General features: G+C 34.6%; 3 protein-coding genes across 5 annotated transcripts; 1 reads left to right on the forward strand and 2 right to left on the reverse strand.

Moving 5' to 3' along the window:
* Nucleotides 1-1296: 1296 nt before the first annotated feature.
* LOC115706559 (uncharacterized) lies at nt 1297-5879 on the forward strand. Of its 3 annotated transcripts, XM_061108793.1 has the most exons (13): nt 1300-1361; nt 1422-1548; nt 1876-1963; nt 2212-2505; nt 2750-2908; nt 3534-3674; nt 3846-3902; nt 4314-4452; nt 4744-4848; nt 4954-5138; nt 5257-5298; nt 5382-5469; nt 5631-5879. In XM_061108793.1, exons 2-13 carry the CDS (start codon nt 1427-1429, stop codon nt 5651-5653), a joined length of 1443 nt encoding a protein of 480 aa, XP_060964776.1. In that variant the 5' UTR covers nt 1300-1361; nt 1422-1426; the 3' UTR covers nt 5654-5879. The 3 variants fall into 3 exon arrangements, with proteins under 3 accessions (XP_060964775.1, XP_060964776.1, XP_030490109.2); XM_061108792.1 differs by having other exon boundaries at nt 1297-1361; nt 5382-5879; XM_030634249.2 differs by lacking the exon at nt 1300-1361 and having other exon boundaries at nt 1379-1548; nt 5382-5879.
* A 1281-nt stretch (nt 5880-7160) lies between these two features.
* Nucleotides 7161-9440, reverse strand: LOC115705683 (peptide-N4-(N-acetyl-beta-glucosaminyl)asparagine amidase A). Its single transcript, XM_030633082.2, has one exon. The coding sequence runs from the start codon at nt 9090-9092 to the stop codon at nt 7272-7274; it is 1821 nt and encodes a 606-aa protein (XP_030488942.1). The 5' UTR covers nt 9093-9440; the 3' UTR covers nt 7161-7271.
* On the reverse strand, nt 9255-12242 carry LOC115705685 (protein MID1-COMPLEMENTING ACTIVITY 1). Its single transcript, XM_030633083.2, has 7 exons — nt 11826-12242; nt 10510-10871; nt 10336-10427; nt 10140-10211; nt 9920-10026; nt 9740-9833; nt 9255-9517 (listed from the first exon to the last, which is right to left on the reverse strand). Exons 1-7 carry the CDS (start codon nt 12174-12176, stop codon nt 9465-9467), a joined length of 1131 nt encoding a protein of 376 aa, XP_030488943.1. The 5' UTR covers nt 12177-12242; the 3' UTR covers nt 9255-9464.
* Nucleotides 12243-15186: the final 2944 nt, after the last annotated feature.

Below are 15186 nucleotides of genomic sequence, written 5' to 3' on the forward strand. Positions count from 1 at the left end.
CAAATTATAAGAAATTCTTCAACTTCATGTTTATGAAGGAGCGCCATACAACCAACAACAAGATCATAGAAAGAAGTAGCCATTCCAACCTTATCCAAACATTGAATTCCCCACCCTTTCTGAATTCCTTTGAGAGAGGGACATTACCAAAGAGCATGAAGTGTCGTTTGATTAAATTTCAAGCAAATCGAGCACACATCCAGGGTACTCATACCATGTTGAGCCAAGTTAGCATAAGTAGGGATAAAATTAAGAAAGGTCTTCCAAATAAAATTCTTCACCTTAGGAGGAAGATTGAGAGCCCAAAAATACTTCCACCACCAAGAGGAACTAGTGGAAGACGTCTCATGCCCCCAACCCAATCGAGAAATAGTGCTCCAATACCTACTCTTCACCGTATAACAACCATAATTATAGAAGTTCCAAAAAAGTCTGTCCTCTCAGTCAACAGTAGGAGTAGGAATAGATATAATAGCCTTTGCCTCCAAAGAGTCAAAATGAGCCAAAATGTAGGGAACATTCCACCCTTCGGACTCCAACTTTAAAACAATCACCATTTGAATCTCAACACCACCATTGAATGAGAAAGCACGACCCACATGATCCTTGGATATCCAACAATCCTTAATCCTAATCATATCACCTTTCCCAACAAGCCAACACACCTCTTCCTTCTATAATTCATGCCCCAAAGGACACTTTTCCAAAGAAAGGAAGCCGATTTTGTTACCTCAACATCCACAATAGATCCATTTGGGTAGTACAAGCCTTTCAACTCTAGCTGGCAAAGACTCCGGACAATCATGCAGACGACCAACATGTTTGGCAATGAGCGACTGATTAAGCAAAAATATATCTATAAAACCCATTTCACCATCCGCTTTGTGACAACAGAGTTAGGACCATGTAGACCAATGGGTCTTGCGCTTATCATCATTACTCCCCCCATCAAAATTGTGCACACATCCTATGACTTTTATTTATAATACCAATAGGAAGCCGAACTAAACTCATAGCATAGGTAAGAATTACTTAAATGGCGAAATTTAGGAGAACATCGTGATCTTGAAAAGAGAATAGCTTAGACTTCCAGTCAAATAATTTATTCTAAATTTTATCTTTGATGGATTGAAAAAGATACTCTTACCCTTATCAAAAAAAAAAAAAAAAAAGAAAAAAGAAAAAGATACTCTTACAAGCAAAGCACCAAGAATTTTTTTTTTTTTTTTTTGGGAAGAAAGAAGCCTTTCAATAATTAATTACATAAAAAAAAAAAAGAAAGAAAAAAAGTTAGAGGACACTTGGCCGATTAGTAGCAGTTGTGCAGGCAGGCAGTGAGACAGTAATTTGGGTTGGGACAGGTAATAAAGCTGTTATTTATTCCCTCCTCTCAATCTCAACTCACTCTCATTTTGTTTTAGCGCTAATGGAGAAGAAGAACAAGAATGCTCTGACCATTGTTTGCCTCCTATTATTCTCAATTTTGGCTGATTCAAATGCTCAACAAGAAGATTTTGATGTTCGCAATTATCTCTCTACTGTATCCAGGTCGAATCTTCATCTTAGTTTCGATTTTATTTTGGGAACATACACACACACACATACTCTCTCTTTTCACCATTGATTAGGGTTTTGCTTTTGCTTAATCTCACTGTTTGTAAACTGGATGCTTCTAGATGAATTCAATAGTTTTATGAAGAAATGGCCAGCAAAAGAAACCCAAATTTCGATTACTATCGGTTGTTACTTGTTATATCGGACAAAATATATGGGGTTTTGCTGTTTTATGAATGTGGATTTATGATTAGGTAATACGGTGTTGTAGCTGGTTTCGTTAATCCTTCTGATCTTTCTGTTTTGCAACTTTCCTCTCAGATATGGTGTGGTGAAAAATGTTGCTAATAGCACATTTGAACCTTCAGATGTTCCAAATGGATGTACTCCTATCCACTTAAACCTTGTGGTATTGTCTCCCTCTTCCATATTTAATTACCAGGTTTAGGAGATGTTATTATTAGCAGTGTGTGCTTCTTGTTGCTACACATTTACATTAAAATAACTTGATTTTTGAAAGCTTAATTTGCTCGCTTTTTTGTGTAATATGACATTTTGAATTTGGAGAGGCTAGTTTTGGTTTTATTGATGTCACGCCCATTGTATTTATAAAATGTGAAATGGTACTAAATTAGTGATGCAACTTTACAATCTCAGGCAAGGCATGGAACTCGTGCTCCTACTAAAAAACGAATGAGGGATTTAGATAGATTGGCTGCTCATCTCAAAGAACTTGTGAGAGACGCCAAAGAACAAGGTTTGTCTTTAGAGGAAATTCCTGCTTGGTTGCAGGGTTGGGAGTCTCCTTGGAAAGACAAAGTGAAGGGTGGAGAATTAATTATTAAAGGAGAAGAGGAATTGTATGATTTTGGAGTCAGGACCAGAGAAAAATTTGCCTCTTTATTTAATGAGAGTTACCACCCTGATATTTATACGATAAAGGCTACTCAAGTGAGCATCTTTTAAATTTATCCTTTCGATATTAGCATTACCTAATGGCATTTCATATGTGCTTTTTCATGTAAAAATAGTCACATGTGGAAGTAAATGTTATTATGTTTTTCTCTTATATCAGTTTGATAAAAGCTTCTTAGATAAATATAGCTGTGACTGGTTGTGGCAGTGCTTCCTCCCTTCCCCTGTGCACTTATTCAAATGGGTTGTAACCTCGTCGCATTTTTCTTTTACGTGATAGATCCCTCGCGCTTCAGCCAGTGCTGTGGCATATGGCATGGGCTTATTTAGTGGAACAGGAACTCTTGGCCCGGGGCGTAAACGTGCTTTTGCTGTAGTTAGTGAAAGCCGTGCAAGTGATACAATGCTGCGTTTTCACGACTGTTGCCAGAACTACAAGGTAATTCTGCAGCTTTGATCTTTTCTTTTCCATGCTTTTACTGTATTTTCAAAACATCTTCATCTCTTCTCTTGGCTGCCCAAACTGATAGCTTCAAAGGTTTTGAAATAATGTGTAACATTTCCCCATTAAAACGACAGCTTGCTTGGTGGAAATAGATGAAGGCATATTAGATAATCATCCTTCAATTTTGTTTAAACAGTTTATTTTCATTTTCTTATGAATGTTTTGATATAAGTTCGGAAGGAAAGGAAACCCATTCCAATGTTCATTCTGTTTAAGAAGTTCATTAAAAAAGTGAATTAAAAGTATTTTCATACACCATATGCTTGGGGGGCTCCATTGGAACGGATTTTACATATACTCCTTTCTTGGGAATCCTGTTTTTGTTGGAAGTGCTCATTAGTTATTCTTCCAGTTGTATGTTCTTATAAGATGTTCACTGACTAGGCTAGATCTGACTGGAACCTCTATGGTGGTTTTTGGTTGGTGTTTGAAGACCAAAATAAAAAATAGAATATGCTCAGCAAGTTTTCCAGGACTGATAAAGCTTGTTATTGACTATCGGTTAGTTCAGATATAAGCACTGGTTTGTACACTGATTATTGAAGGCTTATGTGTGCAGGATTTTAGAAAAAGTCAAGAGCCTTCTGTTGATAAACTCAAGGAACCTATTTTTGACGAGATCACTCATTCCTTAATTGGACGCTACAAGTTGAATTTTACGAGGCAGGATGCATCATCTTTGTGGTTCCTGTGCAAACAGGTATTTACAATTATTATTATTCTTGTGTGTTTTGAGTCATATTTTACTGTTGATTATCAGAGCTCATATGGTTATCTTTGATTCGTTCAGAATCAACTACTTTTACTTTAAAAACTGGTAGTCTTTTTTCTTAAAAGTTGTAGTCACCCAATTTGGGGATGTAATTTGCAGGAGGCATCCTTATTGGATATAACCGACCAAGCTTGTGGTCTTTTCAGCCCTTCTGAGGTACATACGTACGCCTCTAATTTTTTCTCTTGAAAGAAAATGTGATAATTCTTTCTTATAGTATAAGTTCCTCTTACATTAACTGTATACCTCGAGTTATGCAGTTTGAACTTGATTTTTTGATTGTGATATCAGCTATAGGCTATTACTTCTTCATCCATTAAAAAAAACCTTTTTATTCCTGAATACTTATAACTTCCCATCAGTGGATGTTTCCGTTTTAGTTTTATGAAGCCAAGATGATATATATATATATATATATATATTTATATTGATGTATTCTGATAATATTATGAGTACAGTGGGCTTTCCTCTCTTTCCTCTGATAAGTTGGTGCGGTGCTTTGAATACAATTGAAAGCATAGCTGACATGTTGCTCTCTGCTGCCTACAAATATTGTACATGTTATAGGTGGCCATGCTAGAATGGACAGATGACTTGGAGGCCTTTATATTGAAAGGTTATGGTAATTCAATAAATTATCGAATGGGAGTGCCATTACTTAAAGATATTTTGCAATCCATGGAACAGGCTATTCGAGCTAAAGAAGGTATAGTAGGTTGTGATAGGAAATAAGGATTTGCTTGAGGATAATTGTATAATTTATCATTCCTTTGTATTGTTTTTTGCATTTAGGTTACCTGTTTTGCTGCTTTTATCTTTCAATTTTTTTTTTCAAGTTAGCTAGACCATGTTATTTTAGGAAGTGTAGTTTACTTCCTCCATTAACAATTTAAAAAACAATAGTGCTTTTGTAGTGGGAGCCTTAACTTTAAAAAATCTTTCATAAAAGCTTTTTCTATTGCATGCGGATACTAAATTATATACTCTGTCGTTGTAGAAAATCATGTTCCTGGAAGTTATGAAAAGGCAAGACTAAGGTTTGCACATGCCGAGACTGTAATTCCATTTTCATGTCTTCTTGGTCTTTTTCTGGAAGAATCTGGTAAGTTATTTCATCATCATACTCTCATGTGAAAGCAATCACGAAAGTGTATGTAGCTTTTTCTGTATGCTATCTTCTCAACATTCTTTGTTTCAAATAATTCAGAATTTCAACAAATACTTAGGGAACAACCCTTGCAACTCCCTCCAAAGCCACCACAAAAGAGAAATTGGAAGGCCAGCGTTGTGGCTCCTTTTGCTGGGAACAATATGCTGGTTTTATACAGCTGTCCAGCTTTCAACAATTATTATGTGCAAGTTTTGCACAATGAACAACCCATTCCAGTGCCAGTAAGCCTTTTCCTTTTCTCTCTCTCTTTCTCTGGGTGTTTGTGACTTCTGGTACTTCCCTATTTAATTGTTTGGTAATATACTGAAATATAGTCATGTCTTGTGTTTGATTGAACAGGGTTGTGATGGTTCTGAATTCTGTTCATTTGAAACGTTTAAGGTACTCTTGATTTCCTATTCAAGCACTTTGTGGCTGCCATCCCTGTTCTCATGCTCATTACAGAAAGTTTTATTAAATTTCAGGAAAGAATTGTTGCACCTCATTTGAAGCATGAATATGCTGACGTCTGCACTGTAAAGTTAGATAAGGAGAAATCTAATTCTGATATGAGTAAGTTCTCTCGACTTGTACGTTGGTTTTTGTCAATCTTCTCACCAAAGAGGGATGAACAAAAGGGGTCCCAAAAAGATGAGTTTTAGAGTGTTTTTCTAGCGGGATAGAATTTTCTTTTTGTTTCTTTCTTACTAGTCATGGATTTCATGGTTTTTCAGCCACGACCAGCTCTTCTAGCTAATGTAGATTTCTGATCAATACCACCTACCACACTGCGGAAACCTCTGCTTTAGTCCCCCACTAGAAGCTTTTTGGTAGAATCCTTTTATCTCATGCACGAGTTTTAAAGTATCTAAAGCATGGGACGTTGTTGTGATTTAAAAACAATAATAAAAACATATACAGAATAGTGCTAATCTTGCTTTTAACACTGTTTTAATTTCTACAGTGATACAGACTTTTGTTCATAGCTTCATCCCACATTTACGTTTCCACTACACGAAAATATTGTAGACATTAGACAAGATAAATACTTTTTTTCCTAAAAGAAAACGAAAAAATCTATTACGTATTCATATTTCCTACCATTACTAATAACTACCAGTCTACCACAATAGATAGAATGAAATATGAGGCGTTTTGACATTTGTTACAATAGTAATGATATGTATGTGCACACAAATTTGACGCGTCTATTATGTAGGAACTACGAAGTCACTTTTAACAAACATAAAATCTTATTTGAGAAACAAATTAGTTAATATTATGAGTAACTATATTTAAGAGCAAAAGGCTATATTTATTTTTGAGATTATTTCAGAAATGTATAAAAATAACAAAAAAAAAAAAAGTACAAAAATACGTTAGTACAAAATTTTAAAAATTTTAAGTTTTTTATAATTTTATTTATAAAAAATATCGTATTTTTATATTGTACTTCTGTTAATTTTTTGTTATTTGTATGTTATCTTTTGTTGTTGTTTGAATGTTAAATTTTGTTATTTTTATGTAGTTTTTTTTTGTTATTTTCGTTTTATTTTTATAGAAAATTATAAACTGCTAAAAACAAAATTTTAAGCGCAAAAATATAAAATTTTTACAAAAAATAGCGTTCTATGTGATTATAGTTTTATTTATTTTTTGAAAAAGTACTCTTGATAATCAATGAAAGCTGGTTCGGCTTGGCTTGCATTTTGATCTAGTTCAAAAGATATTACTACCAATAAATAACTTTATATTTAACTTGGTTTAAATCAGTAAATAGCAAGTACATCATTAGTATTTTAGTGTATAGTCAACATAGAGCAAATAAATCATCTTTCGCTCTCATAATAAGCAAAGATTGGCTGAAGTAGAATTGTAGAATTATCATCTCATGAGTCCAAATGTCCAATCAAATTTGCATACCAACTTGTACTATCCGTGGTGTATTAAAAAAATAAAAACAAACTTGAAGTCCGTGGTGTAAATTGTAATAGCATTTCCAATTTCACAAATCCAATGGCATTGTGTTAATAAATGACAGGAATATATAAAAAGATAACAGGTAAATAAGTGTAATAATAGTGAATATTAATCTTTCAAATTTGAATACTTGTGTAAGCTAAGTAGTAATGAATGAGGACCACTTTTTCTTTGTTAGAAGAGATTTCAACACCTGTGTATTATTTTCATTTTTTTTAATAGAACTCAAGATGACGATATGTCAAAGTTTGCTCAAAATTTATTGCAACAGAACAAACGACGAGTAAACGAAGAAATCTCGTATTATAAAAGGAAACAGATTTTTTTCCTTTTCTTTATCTTGACTAGAAAACACAAATTACTACTTGAAAAGAAAAAGAAAAAGTTAATGAAATTTACGATGACAGTAAAGGCAAACTTCCGAGGGCTGTACTGTTTCTAATAATTTTGCCATTTTCGGAGTCTACAATTGTGGAATAAGAACCATACTTGTCTCTGTAAATAAAAGTCTGATTGGTATAAGCATTACCGGAAATAACAGAGTGATCCTTCACCTCCATCCATCCCCCGGACACCTGACTATTCTGGAGTCGCTTCAGATAGCCGCCATGAAAACGCTTCTCTTTCAAGGCATGAGACACATTCGTCAATAGCAAATAGGTGTTCTCACGCCTACCCGGTTGTGTTTCAGTGAAGAGTTTCAAAGGGTATCTTCTCTTGACGCTTTCCATGGCTACTATTTTTCTATTGCCCACGTCTCTAATCACAACTTTTCTGCTTCCCTTGATTTTTTGCTTAACAGATTTGGAGGCTCCATTGTTCCGGAATCTGATTTTGGACTTGAACTTGTAGTTGTGAGTGGATGTAGTGGTGTAATTTCCACCACTCCACTTAACCCACCCCGTGTGTTGGGTCTTCCTCTCAGCTTTCACCTTGGAAGACCCATCAAGTTTCTTGAACTCCGAATTTCTCTCGATTTCAAAAACTGGGTTTTCATCAAAACTTGATTTGGCTTCAACTGATTCCGATTTGGGGTCTAACCAAAGGTGTAAATTGGCATCAACAAGCCAATATGAGATAGCATCGGAGACCCCAATTCCGAGTTTATGAACTTTCTTGTCCAGAAGTTTTCCCAAAAATGGCGTCAATTCAAAATCATACGAAGGGAGATTGAATGCTCCAATCGCCACAACCGGTTCCCAGAACAATGGATTGATCCCACCGGTGAAGATCACTGGTAAAGGAATTTCTGACCCGATTATCTCTCCATCGATGGTCACAAAAACCTCTCGGAAACCTCCATTTCCCCGAGCTGTATCTAAGTTGTTCATAGTGATATAAGAATTCGGAGGATTCGAGTACCAAAATTCGTCGTTTCCATGAAACGACACATACAATTCCACTACAGCTCGGCGAGTGTTTTTAGGGAATTGAATTTCCCTCGATTTCAACTCCAACTCGCTCTCAACTCTGAACCAAAATCCCCTTTCTCCGGAATCGGCTATCGGAATAATCATATCCGCCGGCTCCTCATCTGAAATCCCAAAGTTTGCATCTAATTCAAAAGAATCCAAGCCTAATTTCGAGTCTTCACTATCAAGCTCTAGATTCTCAATCGAAATAGGAAGCCTGACCTTGGGCTCGTTGATTGCTGAGACATTGTAATAGAGAAAGTCGACCTCGACGTGGTAAACGCCGGTGTATTCTTTGTTGACTACGTTTTCGAGCATCATAGTAAGGTCTAGTTCTTGACGAGAGAGAAGAGAAGAGTACCTGGTAACATCCTTCCGAACCTTCCAGAAGATTCCACACTCAGTCGGCTCGGCTGTGCTGGTTCTGAGGATCTCGACGCCGCCGAGCCAAAGTGCGGCGATGCGGTCGTACTGTTCTCCTTTGCATTTGGCACGAAACTCGAGAACGACGAAGGACCATGGTGGAGGGCAATCGGACGGCGGAGAGTAAGGGGTGGAGAATGGAGGGCCGTTGATGGTATTAGCGAAGGAGTGGCGTAAGACTGTTACGGTCAACGATGGGGTCAGATCATCGGACGGTAGAGGTTGGGCCAACTCAAAGTACTCTTGTGATGATTTGCGTTCGAGATTAGAGGACGAGTACGAGTGAGACTTGGTGAAACGGTCAGGCGAGGATGGGACTGACGAGATTGGATTGAGCAACACCAAAATTAGTAGGTGAAATAGAGAGACTCTTCTGTTCATTTTTCCTTTTCTTTAAAAAGCAAAAGAAAAAAGATTTAAGGATGAGAATGAGATAATTGAGGAGATGTGGATAAAAGAAATTGTACTTACTACTTGTATAGTGTAATAAATTACCAAAGAAAAAGAAAGATCTAATGTACTTGAAGCAGGAAATTTCAGATATTTTGGAAGGTATGTGATGGTTTTTCTTTTAATGTTCATTAATAATTTTACAATTTCTATGAATCTACAGTAGAAATAAGAGAAATATATAGTGTATATCTATAATATGTTACATACATAAGTAACTAGAGTCTAGACTAGACTAGATTAGTTCATTTGCTTTATTTTTTTCTTTCTTTCTCTAAGTTGAAAAGCAAGTGTAATGGTGATTTATGACTTCATGTATTGGAATGGAGGAGGAATCATCTCTTTTCCTTGGCAACCTGCAAAAGAGTGTTGTTTGATAGTGGTTACAAGGAGCTGAAGCACATCAGTGTAAACCAACTTCTCATAAGTTCAACTTTTAATTTTGTAACTAAGAAAACCAGAGTTGGTAAATTGGTAGTGGCATATCATCATTAAAATCTCAAACTAGTCAAAGAATCTGTGTGTATATTTATATTGATATGATCTGTTCAAGAGAGAAACAGGCACTTGATAATTACCCTCAAAGTTTCTAAGTTCAAGCTCACGCCTTTCTTGAACCATTGCACAGCAGCAGCATATGAGGTGAGTTAAGAAGTCATCACAAGAACCACCCTAAACGACAGAAAATGAGTAAAAAACAAAATCAAGATACTAGAAAATAAAATTGTAAAAAAGTGATCTTTGATCATAACAGGTACCTCTATGTTAAAACGTTGCCTCAAATTCCTTCTAATACAGAAAGTGTAACAGCAACAACCGCCAAATATAGAGTATCTCACTAGATTGTTTATTGCTTTTTCACGAGCTGTACATGGTTTCAAGTAGTAAAAAAAATGTCATATAGCCATTTTTATTAAAGCCATACTATATGTTTGACCTTGCCACAATATTAAAATATAAGTGAAAAACACAGCTCACATATTTTTCCTTTGGAAACTACATTTGCTATCCATGAAAATGCTCCGCAGGGATAAAGAAAAGTCTTCAAACCTGTACAACCATCATCATATAAATATACACATACATGTCAATTAAGACCCCAAAAGATTAGATTATAAAACTAACAGAAGTATACAAATCATTAATTCTAATTTTCTTGAAGAAATTAACTCACTAAGACAAGGCTCACTGCAGCAACCGAAAAGATCAGCCTGCCATTCTGACTTACTAACTTCTTCATAGCTGGTTTTTGAATTGGTTATGTACCTGGGAAGATAAAAAGAGGTCAATTTTCTCCAGCTACACACTAGTTATATAACTAATTTGAATTGAGGAAGGTGTTATATACCCTGATGATGCAACATCATAATTAGTAGTGGTAACAATTTTGTCAACATTTTTTCCAGGAAGAACTACATTCACCACATTCTCAGTGACATCGATAAGGTGTTCAATGACTCGGCACTGGTCGAGATGGTTTAGTGTTCTTGATCGAATCAACTCAACATTGAGCTTCTCCCTCTCATGTTGAAGTGCCTGATCAAAACCCAAATCTGGATACTTACAAGACAGAGATTTCTCTAATATGTCTGCATCTTTCTTTGTTCTCTCTGGTTTAAGAATCACATTATGAGCTTCAATGTCCTCTTGCTCAAGTGTGTATTCCTTTTTATTATCCTTCTCTATTGCTTCTAACCCTTCTTTCAGATTCTGGGGTTCATGAGTGTTTTGTCATCACTAACACTAATTAATTAAAGTGACTAACCAATAAAACATATTATGTACTGTTTTTCATTAATAAGAATAGTAGAGTATTATTCACGCTTTAAATTTTTCCAACCAGTTTAATACAACTTCGAATAAACTAATTTTTTAAAAGCTGCTAGATAGTTAGCAGACCATATTAGTAGGTAGTAATGGTAATTGATTATTGATAAGAAGAGGTTTCCTTTTCTCTTTTTCTTTCTTTTCCTGGTATTAGATATATATAATATATTGATTGAAAGGTTTTATTCTCTGGTCTTGTGGTCAATTCTTTCTCTCATTTTAACATTTTTGTGAGAAGTACATTTATATTTACTCAACGTGCTTTCATTACGGACTGAGATTTTGTGTTAATTTAGACATGAATGTGAGATCTCTCTCTATTTTTCTTTTCTTTTCTTTTTTTTTGAAAGGAAAGATCTCTCTCTATCTCTCTCTCTTGGCATAAAATAGGTACATTTTTTCTTTGACAAATGTTAAAATCCCTAGTAGTAACTAGCACTCTTCTAGGCAGCATTCTTACCTGTCAAAATTGTGATTTGTGTAACAAAATATTGTTGCAATATAATTTTATGTAATAGGTGAGTAATAGCAATGATCTTTTTTCTTTTTTATACCTTCATTATTATGGAACATACACCGTTAGATATGTAACACTTGTCAAATGATCATCAAATTTCAACCATACCGACAATAATATGTCAATAGGAGTAAAAGTAGAGGTATAGTTTGGTCTTTTAAACTGAAATGTGTTCAGCCATTTTTCATTTTATATAAATTTTAAATGATTAAGCTAACTTTTTTGATTCGTAGAACAAAATTAAGCAAAAACGAGTGCAAAATGTTCATTAGAATTATTGTTAATACATTATATATTAATCGTACGAGAAGTGTACGTACCTGCATTCGAAACTCATGGACCAAAGAAATCAAGGGGACGAGTCTAAGATATCGGTCAATCTCGTGTTGAATGTGACGGAACTGATAGACTACGGTCCACCCCATGGCAACCATGTAGAGACAACTGTTGTCTCTACAACTGTCAACCAACTCCACCGCTTTCTTCAGGGCCTCTTCTAACCCATCCAACGGCTCCTTTACGGCGGGGAGATTGATCAGGTCCGTTGATTTCAGCTTCCCAAGTAACTTGTCGATCACTCTCACGTGCTCCGCCAGCTGCTCGCAGTTTCGCCGGTGCGTCACGGCGTTGCGCGCCGAGGATACGATCGCGCTCGTTAGCGTTACTCCCATCTTGAACCTTGAATTTGTCTGCAAAAGTAGTAAAGTACTTACTGTGAGTGAGAAACGGAAACTTGTTAATTTGGACTTATAAATTAATTTTTATTTTTTCCACAACATTTGTTTGTTTTATTAGGTAATGTGCCCAACACCGTACTAACGGGTTAGTGAATTATTATTTTTTTTATTAAATTAAAAAATTAAAATATACAGTGTCTCTTATTAAAAAAAAATAAAAATAAAATTTAGTGGGGTTTTTCATATTTACATTAACTATTTGGATTATTTCACAATTACACAAAATATAATAAAAAAACTTACAAAAATATGGTTGTACAGAATTTTTAATATTTTTACGATTTTAATAATTTTATTTACAGAAAATACGGTCTTTATATATTGTACTCTTATTAATTTTTTGTTGATTTTTTTGTTATATGTATGTTATTTTTTCTTGTTGTTTTAATGTTGTTTGGATGTTATTTTCCTATTATTTTTATATAGTTTTCTTATTGTTTTCGTGTTGTTTATATAGAAAGCCGTAAAAAATTTACAAAAAAAAATCTTTAAACATAAAAATGTAAAATTTTTACAAAAAATAGTGTTTTATGTAATTATTCCTTAACTATTTTTTTTTCATTAAATTATGTGATAATTGTTATGAAATATTATTTATGGATGTCCAAATCACCAAATTAATTATCACCATTAATGTTTGGTTATACTTTCCTTTATTACATTAATTTAGTTTCTCATTCTTTTAGTCATATTTTTGTATAAATAGGGATTCACCCCATTAAAATAAATAACTTAGAAATTCTCTTCCAGTTTCTCTTTCTATCTTCATCTTCTTCTTCTTTTCTTCTTATCTACTTTATATTATTCCATATTATTTTATAACACGTTATCAGCACGAGTCTCTGCTCAAGCCTCAAGGTAAATATTTTGTTAAAGTTCTTGAATATTGTTTTCAGGTCACGATACACTAAATATATATTTATATATATACTTATTTGACTGAAACAATTTCAAGAACTTTTTTTCTTTTTCTTTTTTTATTTAATATCTATATATTATATGTGTATGTTCTTATTCTTATATATTTATTATTGATTTCATATATATATATATTATGTTCTTAATATTTATAATATTTACATTATATGTGTGTCTATGATATGATAGAAAAAATCTAGATAAATTATACATATATACAGAAAATTATGTATCCTTGATAAAATATTGCATATATCCTGAAGATTATACGTCCTTAATAAAATCTTGCATATATCCTGAAGATTATGCAAATATAATATTCATCATATAACTGACTGAAATATAATAAAAGAGATGAATATATATTTGTGGTGAATCCTCACCCTCAAAACAAGTTGTTACAGCAGTAACAATGTTCAAGAAACACAAATCAAAACTAAAACCAATCACAAAACCAAAACTTGAACTTAATTGAAATAAGACAAAGAAAACTTAACTCAATAATAGATGAATAATGGATCTTTATTGAATAGGAATAGTCAGTAGTACACAATAGACTGAGCCCAAGATTACAACTCAACACAGCAAGAATTACAAAGAAATGCCTCACATTGAGGGAAATCACTTCAAGAGTGATACTCCCTTTTTACATCCCTCCACACACACTCACTATGATCTTGGACTCTCTCTCTCTAAACTGAATCTAAAGTATGAGCATTGGAGATTAGAGATCAGAACTCTCAACTCAGACCTCTCTTTTTAGAATAGAAGAACCCCTATATATAGTTGTCGGTGGGTCCCTTTAAGTTGGTATTAAAGCCAACTGTTATAAATTGCAGCAGCTTTCTTTAGATTTATCTGATAGGCAAATAGATGGACATACTGACTTGAGAGGTTAAGTGAGTTTAATCCCAACAATTCCACCTGATTAGACTCACTTAATCTATGAACCAAAGAAATAAATGAGGACATTAAATGTCCTGAATGCTCAACAAGTTTAGACAGTGCCTAAACTTGTCTTTAGTTACACTTTTAGTGAAAATATCTGCAGGGTTATCATGTGTGCTTATTTTCTTCACTTGCACCTTCTTGGATGACACAAATCCCTTATGAAGTGTAACTTGATATCAATGTGCTTTGACCTCTCATGAAACATTGGATTTTTCATGAGATGTAAAGCACTTTGATTGTCACAATAAACTGCGATATCCTCAGATTTGAAACCTAACTCCTCTGTCAACCCCTTAAGCCATATAGCCTCCTTGATGGCTTCTGTAGCAGCCATGTATTCAGCTTTTGTAGATGACAAGGCTACTACTTTCTGTAGGTTAGATTTCCAGCTGATGCAGCCCCCAAGAGCAGTGAACACAAACCTTGTTAGGCTCCTTCTAGTGTCTAGGTTTGCTGCAAAATCTGAGTCCACAAAACCAGTGATTTCTTCCTTGTACTGGTTCTCCTTGCTGAACACAATTCCAGTGTCCAGAGTACCCTTCAGGTACCTCATTGTCCATTTCAATGCTTCCCAATGTTCAGGGCCTGTGTCTGAAATGTACCTACTTACCACACTCATGGCATGAGCTAAGTCAGGTCTTGAACACACCATGGAGTACATGAGACTCCCAACACAACTTGCATAGGGAACATTGCTCATCTTAGCTCTTTCTGCATCTGTTTTTGGTGACTGAGATGCAGACAACTTGAAGTATTGAGCAAGTGGTGTTGCAACAGGTTTGCACTTGTCCATGCCAAACTTGTTCAATACTTTCTTCAGGTAGGCAGCTTGAGAAAGTACTATCATGCCAGGTCTAGGTCTCTTTATGTCTATCCCAAGAATTCTCTTTGCTTTGCCCAAATCTTTCATCTCAAACTCATCACTGAGTTTCCTTTTCAACTTGTCAATCTTTGATTTTTCTTTGCTAAAGATCAGTATATCATCAACATATAGTAGCAAATATGTTTGATTATTGAAATACACACATGAGTCATACTTACTTTTAGTGTATCCAATATTTAGCATATAAGTGTC

Source organism: Cannabis sativa, chromosome 1, assembly GCF_029168945.1.
Source record: "Cannabis sativa cultivar Pink pepper isolate KNU-18-1 chromosome 1, ASM2916894v1, whole genome shotgun sequence".
Taxonomy (NCBI): Eukaryota; Viridiplantae; Streptophyta; class Magnoliopsida; order Rosales; family Cannabaceae; genus Cannabis; species Cannabis sativa.

Coding starts and splice junctions, on each gene's coding strand:
- LOC115706559 (XM_061108792.1), top strand. CDS start 1,427: ATGGAGAAGAAGAACAAGAATGCTCTGACCATTGTTTGCCTCCTATTA. Junction 1,964..2,211: donor CTATCCACTTAAACCTTGTG/GTATTGTCTCCC, acceptor TTACAATCTCAG/GCAAGGCATGGAACTCGTGC. Junction 5,139..5,256: donor AACAACCCATTCCAGTGCCA/GTAAGCCTTTTC, acceptor TTGATTGAACAG/GGTTGTGATGGTTCTGAATT.
- LOC115705683 (XM_030633082.2), bottom strand. CDS start 9,092: ATGAACAGAAGAGTCTCTCTATTTCACCTACTAATTTTGGTGTTGCTC.
- LOC115705685 (XM_030633083.2), bottom strand. CDS start 12,176: ATGGGAGTAACGCTAACGAGCGCGATCGTATCCTCGGCGCGCAACGCC. Junction 10,872..11,825: donor TCCATGAGTTTCGAATGCAG/GTACGTACACTT, acceptor CATGAACCCCAG/AATCTGAAAGAAGGGTTAGA. Junction 9,834..9,919: donor GGCAACGTTTTAACATAGAG/GTACCTGTTATG, acceptor TCTGTCGTTTAG/GGTGGTTCTTGTGATGACTT.